This window comes from Hipposideros armiger, unplaced genomic scaffold (assembly GCF_001890085.2).
Source record: "Hipposideros armiger isolate ML-2016 unplaced genomic scaffold, ASM189008v1 scaffold_3, whole genome shotgun sequence".
In the NCBI taxonomy this organism is placed as follows: domain Eukaryota; kingdom Metazoa; phylum Chordata; class Mammalia; order Chiroptera; family Hipposideridae; genus Hipposideros; species Hipposideros armiger.
In genome coordinates this window covers 4,660,260-4,671,189 of record NW_017731353.1, presented here as the reverse complement: position 1 = coordinate 4,671,189, position 10,930 = coordinate 4,660,260, and the positions used below count along the sequence as shown (strand labels likewise).

The 10,930-nt window shown below is 43.7% G+C and overlaps 1 protein-coding gene across 1 annotated transcript in view; it reads right to left on the bottom strand.

Moving 5' to 3' along the window:
- Nucleotides 1-10,930, bottom strand: part of LAMC3 (laminin subunit gamma 3) — a 61,045-nt gene that overhangs the window by 27,026 nt on the left and 23,089 nt on the right. Inside the window, exons 7-8 of the mRNA XM_019638508.1 lie at nucleotides 9,395-9,493; nucleotides 101-237 (exon numbers count right to left, since the gene is read on the bottom strand). Of these exons, the coding sequence (XP_019494053.1) occupies nucleotides 101-237; nucleotides 9,395-9,493 (236 nt within the window). The remainder of the gene's footprint in view (nucleotides 1-100; nucleotides 238-9,394; nucleotides 9,494-10,930) is intronic.

The window sequence follows — 10,930 nt, the reverse complement described above, 5'->3', positions numbered from 1 at the left end:
CCCACCCCCACCACCGCAGCAGGCTCTCCCCGAGCAGGACAGCCTGCCCCACCAGGCTGGGAGCAGACTCCACGGAGGCGACTGCAAGGGCTCTTCTTACCCTGACGGAAGTCCGAGAGGATGTGGTGCGCCCGGAACTGGGCAGCGGCAGCACACACCTTGGAGTGGCCATGGCAGAAGCAGCTGCTGCAGCCGGCGGGGTTGTGGGGCTGCAGGTTAAAAGTCCCTGGGCGACATCTGAAAAAGAGGCAGGACGTGCCCACAGGCCAAATGAACACGCAGCCCAGCCAGACTAACGTGAGCCCAGAATCACTGGGGAAACGTAAAAAAAAATATTTACGGAAGAGTTGCAAAGCTAGTACAGAGTCCCATAGCCTCGTCATCCAGCATTCCCTACTGTTAACGCCTGGCGTTACCACGGTACATTGATCAAAACCGAGAACTTCACATCGGTTAACGTTACTCAACTCCAGACTCCACTAGGATTTTCCCCGCTTTCCCACTAATGTCTTTTCTCTGCTCCAGCGTCCTGTCCAGGACACAGCATTGCATTTAGAGGTGTCCTCGATCTCCCCCAATCTGTAACAGCTCCTTGGTCTTTCCTCGTCTTTCACGACCTTCACACTTTTAAAGAGTGCTGGTCTTTTTGTCAAATGTCCCTCGATTTGGGTTTGTCTGATGTTTTTCTCATGATGAGACTGGGGCTATGGGTTTGGGGAAGAAACAGAGGTGAAGTGCTCTTCTCGTTATAACACATCAGGGTAAATGACACCCATGTGACATCACCGGTCACCTTAACCTTCACCACCTGCCAGGTTTCTCCACTGCAGAGCTGCCATATTCTTGTTGTTAGAAGCAGGTCACTAAATGCAGCGCGCTAATTTCATCAGCGGCTTCTGCCTGCAGCCACTGTTACTGGTATTCTAACAGTGATTTTCTATTTCCCTCATTCCTTCTACATTTATAATTTGGAGTGCTTCTGCGAGGAAGGTTTGTCCCTTCATCTCCATGTATTTATTTATTCACTCATCTATTTATATCAGTGTGGACTCATGGGTATTTATTTTATTCTTTGGGTTATAATCCAATACTATCGTTATTTATTTTGTTGTTCAAGTTGTTCCAGCTTTGGGAGCTCTTTTAGGTTGGCTCTTGTGTCTTCTTGACACAGGCCCCCATCCTGGTTTGAGGGCTTTTGTTTTGTTTTGTTTTTTTGTCTGTTTTTGTTTTTAAGCACTTTCTACTTTCTGGCACTATAAGACACTCCAGACTCATCTTGCGTTTTCCCCACCCCAGCCCTAGAATCAGCCATGTCTCCAAAGGGCCCTGGAGAGGCGTTTAACAAATACAGATTCCTGGTTTGTACCCCGGCGGGCCCCATTTGAGCCTCCCAGATAGGGGAATCTGGTTCATAAGAAACTGCTGATGACCCAATGCCTGGCAGGCTCCGATGAACACATCTCATCAGGCCCTCCCATTGGCCTCACAAATGGGCAGACTGAGGCTTGGAGGACCTGCTCAAGGTAGGAGGTAGTGGGGCCAAGCCGTGGGAGAACCAGGTGGGATCTGGTTCCCAGACTCCACTCTGCCTCCTCACTTGGGGGCTTTCAGAGGGAGAGAGACGGAGCACGGAGTCGACCTCCCATCCCAGGGCCCACAGGCCACGTGTAGACAAGGTGTGGGGGCGGCCTGGAGCTCGCCATAGTGGGAGTCAAGGCCAGGGCCAGCCATGCAGCTACGGCACCAGCTTCTTCCTGAACCAGGGCAGGCCCAGCGGAAACTGCCAAGAGTAGATAGTCTACAATATAACGCGGTGTCAGGTACCTCACACACAGGGCCTGTGGCCCGAGAATCAGAGACCCAGGCAGACCCTGCCCTGGCTGCAAAGGGCTTTGCAGGTCAGGGACAAAGCCAGGAAGAGGAAACAGCACGTGCCCAAGGAGGTAAACCCACATTGATCTGCCAGCCCCACTGCTGGGCTAGGAGGCCCCCAAACCTATGAAGGAGGAAGATTACGGATTGTGTGGCTTTGGAAAAGTCCTTCTGCCTCGCTAAGCTTTAGCTGTTCCATCTGTACCATGAAAGGATGGTAAGGATGGTAAACAGGCTTGAATGTCAGCTCAACTGGTAGGAGCTTCTTGGAGCAGGGCTTAGAGAAGGATTTGGAGGTTACAACAGGGTTCATGATAGACTGCTGTGCTTCGGTGACAGCCAACCTTGGTTCACAGCGAGGTCACCCCCATGTGCCTCCAGGTCCAGCACAGGCAGCAGCCAACCACATACAGCTTTGTGGCTCCTACCAGGTAGCCACGGGCTGGGAACAGTCAAGGCTAAAATTGCCCTGCATGGAGCCCCTCCCAAGAGACACCAGAAACAATACACCCAGAGGCTGGCTTCAGACCACAACAGAGCACTACCTAGTTGGCCCCACCAGCAGCACACCCAAAGTGGGGTCTCAACAGGCACTAAAGCTTGAGGGGTTGAAGCCTCCTCTGAGGAGTCAGCCTCCACACAGCAGCTCAGACACTATGGCTGCAGCCAGTCCCCACAGTCAGCCAGCCTGAGGGTCAGTCCCACCCACTGATGCGCCAAAAGCAATCAAGGATCAACTACAACAGGAGAGCACACACAACACACACATGGGACACTCCTGGAGTACACACACAGGAGACAGGGAGACTGCGCCATTGGACCCTACAGCACACATGCTACATAAGGCCACCCAGTAAAGACTGAGCGATATAGGAGATCCACCTAATACACAGAAGCAAACACAGAGAGGCCGCCAGAATGAGGAAACAAAGAAACATGTCCCAAATTAAAGAACAGGAGAAACCCCCAGAAATAGAACTAAATGAAATGGAGGCAACCAACCTACTAGAGACAGAGTTTAAAACATTGACTATAAGAATGCTTAAGGAACTTAGTGAGAATTTCAACAAAGAGATAGCAAGCACAAAGAAGGACATAGAAACCATAAAAAAGAACCAGTCAGAAATAAAGAATCCGGGCCGGCCAAGTGGCTCGTTGGTTAAGAGTTGGCTTGGGAGCACGAGCTCTGAGCAGCAGGGCCCTGGTTTGGATTCCACATGGGCCAGTGATGCTGCGCCCTCTACAGCTAAGATGGTGAACAACAGCTCCACCTGGAGCTGGGCTGCCATGAGTCACTGGTGATGGCATAGCTGCAGTGGGGCTGCAGTGGGATGCCATAAGCTACCGTGAGCGGCCGGCAGCCGGCGTGAGTTGCCGTGAGCCACCGCGAGTGGTCATCCAATGGCCGGCGACTGATCTGCCTCACCCAGGAAGAGCACAATGATCATAATACCAACATGGGCCAGTGAAGCGACGTCCTCCACAACTAGACTGAAGAACAAAAGGACAGCAACTTGTCTGTTCCCCTTCCCCAATTCCCCAATAAAATCTTAAAAAAAAAAAAAGAATCCAATAACTGAAATGAAGAATACACTAGAAGCAATCAACAGCAGATTAGATCGAATCAGCAACTTAGAAGAGAAGGTAGCAGAAAACACCCAATTGAAACAACAAAAAGAAAAAAGAATAAAAAAACAATGAAGATACTTTAAGGGTCCTGTGGGACACCAAGCATAACAGCATTCTTATCACAGCAGTACAACAGAGGAGAGGGAGCAAGGGATCGAGAACCTATTTGAATAATGACTGAAAACTTCCCTAACCTGGTGAAGGAAATAGACATACAAGCCCAGGAAACGCAGAGTCCCAAACAAGATGAACCCAAACAGGCCCACACCAAGACACATTATAATTAGAATTGCAAAGGTTAAAGACAAAGAGAGAATCCTAAAAGCGGCAAGAGAAAGATAAAGAGAAAGCAGCAAGAGATAGTTACTCATACTGGAGCTCCCATAAGGCTGTCAGCTGATTTCTCAACAGAAACTTTGCAAGCCAGAAAGAAGTGGCAGGAAATATTCAAAAGTGGTGGAAAACAAGGACCTACAACCAAGACTACTCTACCCAGCAAGACTATCATTTAAAACTGAAGGAGAGATAAAGAGTTTCTCAGACAAGAAAAAGATAAAGAAATTCATTACCACCAAGTCAGTATTACAAAAAATGTTAAAAGGACTTCTTTAAGCAGAAGACAGGAGAAAACAAACAAACCAATAAACATAAAAAATATGAATAAAATGGCAATATCTATGTACCTATCAATAATCACTTTAAATGTAAATGGATTAAATGCTCCAATCAGAAGACATAGGGTAGCTGAGTGGATAAGAAAACAAGACCCATGAGTATGCTGTCTCCAAGAGATCCACCTCAGATCAATAAACACAGACTGAAAGTAAAGGGATGAAAAAAGATACATGTATTTCACGCAAACGGAAACAACAAAAAAGCTGGGTTAGCAATACTTAAATCAGACAAAATAGACTTTAAAACGAAGACTATAATAAAAGACAAAGAAAAATATTACATTCTAATAAAGGGATTAATCCAACAAGAGGACATAACCCTAGTAAACATCTAGGCACCCAACATAAGAGCACCTAAATATATAAAACAAATATTGACAGACATAAAGGCAGATATCTACAGTAACACTATCACAGGTAGGGGACTTTAACACCCTGCTGACACCAATGGACAGATCCTCCAGACAGAAACAGCAGCCTTAAAGGACACACTAGACCAGATGGATTTCATTGGTATTTTTAGAACATTTCACCCCAAAGCAGCAGAATATTCATTCTTTTTAAGTGCACATGGAACATTTTCCAAGACAGACCACATGTTAGACACAAAACAAGTCTCAATACATTTAAGAAGACTGAAATCATATCAAGTGTCTTCTCTGACCACAGTGGTATGAGACTAGAAATTAATTACAAGAAAAAAACACAGAAATACATGGAGGCTGAATAACATGTTACTAAATAGCGAGTGGGTCAACAATGAGATCAGGCAAGAAATCAAAAGATACCTTGAGACAAATGAAAATGAAAACACAAGAACCAAAATCAATGGGACACAGCAAAAGCAGTCCTAAGAGGGAAATTCATAGCAATGCAGGCCTACCTAAAGAAATAAGAAAAATCTCAAAGCAACAGTCTATCTTTACACCTAAAAGAACTGGATAAAGAACAGCAAACAAAGCCCAAAGTAAGTACAAGGAAGGAAATAATAAAGATCAGAGCAGAAATAAACAAAATAGAGACTTAAAAAAGAATACAAAAGATCAATGAAACCAAGAGCCAATTTTTTGAAATGATAAACAAAATTGACAAACCTTCAACCAGACTCACCAAGAAAAAAAGAGGACCCAAATAAATAAAATCAGAAATGAAAGAGAAGTGACAACTGACAGCACAGAAATATAAAAAATTTAAAGAAAATACTACAAGCAACTTTACGTCAACAAATTGGACAATCTGGAAGAAATGGATACATTCCTAAAAGCATACAATCTTCCAAGGCTCAATCAAGAAAAAACAGAAAATCTGAACAGACTGATTACTACCAATGAAGCTGAATCAGTAATCAACAAGCTCCCGACAAGCTTCGCAGGTGAATTTTACCAAACATTCAAAAAACAATTAACACCTATTCTCCTCAAATTATTCCAAAAACCCCAGGGGGAGGGAAGGCTCCCAAGCTCATTTTATGAGGACAACATTACCCTGATTCCATAACCAGAAAAAAACATTACAAAAAAAGAAAACTGTAGGCTGATATCCTAATGAACATATATGCAAAAATCCGCAACAAAGTAATAGCAAACCAAATTCAGCAATACATTAAAAAGATCATACACCACAATCAAGTGGCATTCATTCCTGATAAGCAAGGTTGGTTCAATATCTGTAAATCAATCAATGTGATACACCACATAAACAATATGAAAAATAAAAATCACATGGGTTAGATCAATAAATGCAGAAAAAGCATTTGACAAAATCCAGCATCCATTTATGATAAAAACTCTCAGCAAAGTGGGAATACAGGAAACATATCTCAACATAATAAAGGCCATACAAGACAAACCCACCGCTAATATCATACTCAATGGGGAAAAACTAAAAGCATCCCCCTTAAGATCAGGAACAAGACACAGATGCCCACTTTCACCACTTTTATTCAACATAGTACTGGCAGTTCTAGCCACAGCAATCAGACAAAAACAGAAATAAAAGGCATCCAAATGGGAGAGAAAGAAGTAAAATTGTCATTATTTGCAGGTGACATAATACTATAGAGAGAGAACCCCAAAGATTCCACCGAAAAATGATTAGAACTGATAATTAGTAAAATAGCAGGATACAAAATTAATAATCAGAAATCAGTTGTGTTTTTATACACCAATAATGAACTATCAGAAAGAGATATTAAGAAAACAATCCCATTTACAATTAGGAATAGATTTAACCAAGGAGGTAAAAGACCTGTACTCAGAAAATTATAAGACATTGAAGAGAGAAATTAAAATATAAGTAAATGGAAACATATACCATACTCATGGATAGGAAGAATTAATATAGTTAAAATGTGCATACTACCCAAAGCAATACACAGTAAAACCTGGGATTGCGAGTAACTTGGTTTGCGAGTGTTCCACAAGACCAGCAAACATTTCTATTAGGTTGCTGCAAAAGTAACTGCAGTAATGGCAAAAACCACAATTACTTTTGCACCAACCTAATAATTCATTTTAATTTGGTAAACGAGTAATGTCTTGCAATATGAGTAGTTTGTTTCCGGAACGAATTATGCTCACAAACCAAGGTATTACTGTATATAGATTCAATGCAATCCCTATCAAAATACCAATGGCATTTTTCACATCACTAGAACAAATAATCCTAAACTTTATATAGAACCATAAGAGACCCCAAATAGCCACGGCAATCCTGAGAAATAAGAACAAAGCTGGAGGTATTGCAATACCCGGCATCAAATCATACAAGGCTATAAGAGTAATAATAAAAACAGCATGGTATTAGCATAAAAACAGACATATAGATCAATGGAACAGAACAGAGAGCCCAGAAATAAATCCATGCCTATATGGTCATTTACTCTCTGACAAAGGAAGCAAGAATTTACATTGAAGTAAAGACAGTCTATTTAATAAATGGTGCTGAAAACTGGACTGACATGTGTAAAAGAATGAAACTGGACCACCTTCTTATGCCATATACAAGGATAAACTCAAAATGAACCAAAGCCTTAAATGTAAGACCCGAAACCATAAAACTTCTAGAAGAAAATATAGGAAATAAACTCTCAGACATTACCCTTGGTAACATTTTTACTGATATATCTCCTTGGGCAAGGGAAACAAAAGGAAAAATAAACAAATGGGACTACATCAAATTAAAAAGTTTTTTCACAACAAAGGAAACCATCAACAAAACAAGAAGACATCCTACTGAATGGGAGAAAATATTTGCTAATGATACATCTGCTAAGGAGTTGTTTAAAATTTATAAAAAACTCATACAACACCAAAAAACCCCCCAAAACAATCCAAATAAAAAATGGGCAGAGGACAGGAAAAGACATTTCTCCAAAGAGGACATACAGATGGCCAATAGACATGAAAAGATGCTCAATGTCACTAATCATCAGAGAAATGCAAATAAAAACCACAATGAGATATCACCTCACACCAGTCAGAAAATTTATTGATGGCTATCATCAATAAATCAACAAACAACAAGTGTTGGTGAGGATATGGAGAAAAGGCAGCCCTTGTACACTGCTGGTGGGATTGCAAATTGGTGCAGCCACTATGGAAAACAGTATGGAGGTTCCTCAAAAAATTAAAAATAGAGCTACCTTATGACTGAGCGAATCCACTCCTGGGTATTAATCCAAAGAAATCCAAAACACTAATTCGAAAAAATATCAGGGGTTCCAAAAAAATGTGTACCTGTGGATACTTTGGTCAACATTGCTCAAGCAGTAGTTCACCGTAATCAGAAGTGTCTGGACACTGATGGTAACCACTTTGAGCACCTCTTGTAATTGCAGAAGTCAAACGTGACTTGTATTCATCTTTTGTTATCGGTATATATAGAGTATTACAATTTTAATACAGTTTTCCTTTCTTAAAATGTGTATACATTTTTTTGGCACCCTCTGTATATGCACCAGTTTATTGCAGTGGTATTCACAATGGCCAAGATATGGAAACAACTGAAATGCCCATCATAGACGACTGGATAAAGAAACTGTGGTACATTTATACAACGGAGTATTACTCTGCCATAAAAAAGAATGAAATCTTACCATTTGCAACAACATGGATGGACCTAGAGGATATTATGCTAAGTGAAATAAGTCAGACTGAGAAAGACAAATACCACACGATCTCACTTACATGTGGAATCTAAAGAACAGAATAAATGAGCGAACAAAACAGAAATAGACTCATAGATACAGAGAAAAAAACTGATGGTTGCCAGAGGGGAGGGGGGTTGGGGTATGGGTAAGAAGGTGAAGGGATTAGGAAGTACAAATTGGTCGTCACAAAATAGTCACTGGGGTGTGAAATACGGGATGGGAAATATAATCAATACTGTTGTAAAGACGGTGTCAGATGGGTGCTGGACTTATGGGGGACGGGGTCACTTCATAGATTCTATAAATGCCTAACCACTGCTCTGTACACCTGAAACTAATATAAACTAATATTGAATGTGAACTACAATTATATATACACACACACACCACACACACACAGACACACAGACACACACACACATACATTGGGTTGTCGGAAAAGTCATGACGTATTTTTTTCTCTGTTTTTCGTTGCAAAAATGTGTCATGACTTTTCCGACAACCCAACAGTTACAGGAATGTAAAGTACAGCATAGAAAATATAGTCAATGGTATTGTAACAGCTGTGAATGATGTCAGATGGGTAGTAGACTTGGTGAGGTTATCACTTTATGAGGGGTTTAAATGTCTAATCATCATGTTGTTTTGTACAGCTTAAATTAACAATGAAATGAAATGAAATGAAAAGAAATAAAAAGACTGCTGTGCTCATTCATGTCTGCCCTGAGTGTGAGACGGGAGGGTTGCGGTACGAATAACATGTATTTGCTATCCCTAGATTAGGTGGCCTCTCCTATCCTTTCCAGCTCTTTCTTTTCAGGATTCTGAGCTAGAAAAAAAGATGTATTTTCAAGGCTTATGAACCATCAGTGGTGGTGAGTGAGTCAAAGTATGAACAGTGTCATAAAACCTTTTAGACAACTTCCTAGATGGCAGATCTATAGAACTACGGGAAGGGTGTCAGGCAGGGAAGTTGCCTAAGTCTGTGAGTCCACGCCCCCTGCTCCTGCTACCACCACAAGCCCTGAGGTCACTTCCAGTAGGGTTATTATCATATCGGCTCACCTACCTGTCACACAGGCTGCCTTCCACATTCTCTTTGCAGGGGCAGCGCCCACTGTAGGGGTCACAGGTGCCCAGACTGCCAGCAGGATTGCAGATGCAGGGTCTGCCAAAGAGACAGGACAAGGGGAAAAGTGTCCAATGAGCAACTCCAGAGTGAGAACAGCCCATCCTCCTTGGAAGGAATTCTCCGTCTTTTCCAATTCCTGAGAGAACTAGGAGGTAGGCTGACTCAAAAGCCTGCCTCCCCTACCTTGCCAAGGAAGTGACCCATTCGCTCACCTGAACAGCAATCCATCTGCCTACCAACCCGCTCATCCAGCCACGCATCCATCCATCCATTCGCCCATCCACTCACTCATCCATCTGTGCAACCTTCCGTCCACCTATCCGTTTATTCACTCATCCATCGATCCACTCATCCACCTATTCACTTACCCATCCATCTTTCTACCCTTACACCCTTCCTTCCTCCCTTCCTTCCTTCCTCCCTTCCTCCCTCCCTCCCTTTCCTTCCTTCCTTCCTTCCTTCCTCCCTCCCTCCCTCCCTCCCTCCCTCCCTTCCTTCCTCCCATCCACCCGCCATCTGACAAGACATGATTCCTTCCCTCATAGAGCGTCTAGTCCAGTGAGAACGAGCAGGCAAACAGGTAGATGCTATACTTTAATAGGTGCTACACTTTATAATCGACACTGTACTCTAACAAATGTACAAGAGGCGGTGGCTGTACCAAGGAAGTGCTTGGGGTGGGGACAAGGAGACAAGTAGAAAGGAAGACTTCCTGGGGGGAGTGGCACCTTGGCTGAGAACTGAAGAATGAGTTAGGAGTTTGTTAGGCACAGACCAGGGACGGGGTGGGATGGGGGTGAGGAGGGGTTGGGGAAGAGAAGAATGCCTTGGCTTGGGAGGAATGGCGTGTGCAAAGGCCCAGTGGCCACAGAGACCCTGGGGAAGCACCCAGATCACGGCCTAGTTTTGTGGCCAGAACCACTGAGTATTTTGTGTGGGATCTTAGACTCGCCATCCCCCCCCCCACACACACACACAAAGCATTTCCACTGCCTTTAAATATACGAGGGGACTGGCAACTAACCAAGACCAAGTTCACTTAAAAGTGCTTCTGAGTTTACAATGGCTTTTTGTTTTTTGGTCATTGTGCATTTTCTCAATCAAGTGATGGTAAGGTGTGTCACGATCTTGTCTTCTGAGGTCCAGACCCCAGCAGACCCCTGCCTATCTCTCTTCCCTTGGATGCCCCACCAGCACTGCAGACTCAGACTCTCTCCCCCTACCGTGCTCCCCTCACCGTGACCAGTCTCCCTCTTCCCTGATGCCCGGAACCCTGGGAGTCAGCTTCTCTGCCTCTCCATGGCCAAACCTAGTACAGGCCACCACGTGACCCAGCCGTTCCTGCTGCAGCTGCTGCCCCGGCCTCCAGCCTCATCCCCCTCCCGCCCTGCACGCCCTGCTCATCCACCTGAACTTCACCTTGCACGTGCCTCAGAGCCTCTGCGTGTGCTCTTCCCCCGCCGCCTGAACACC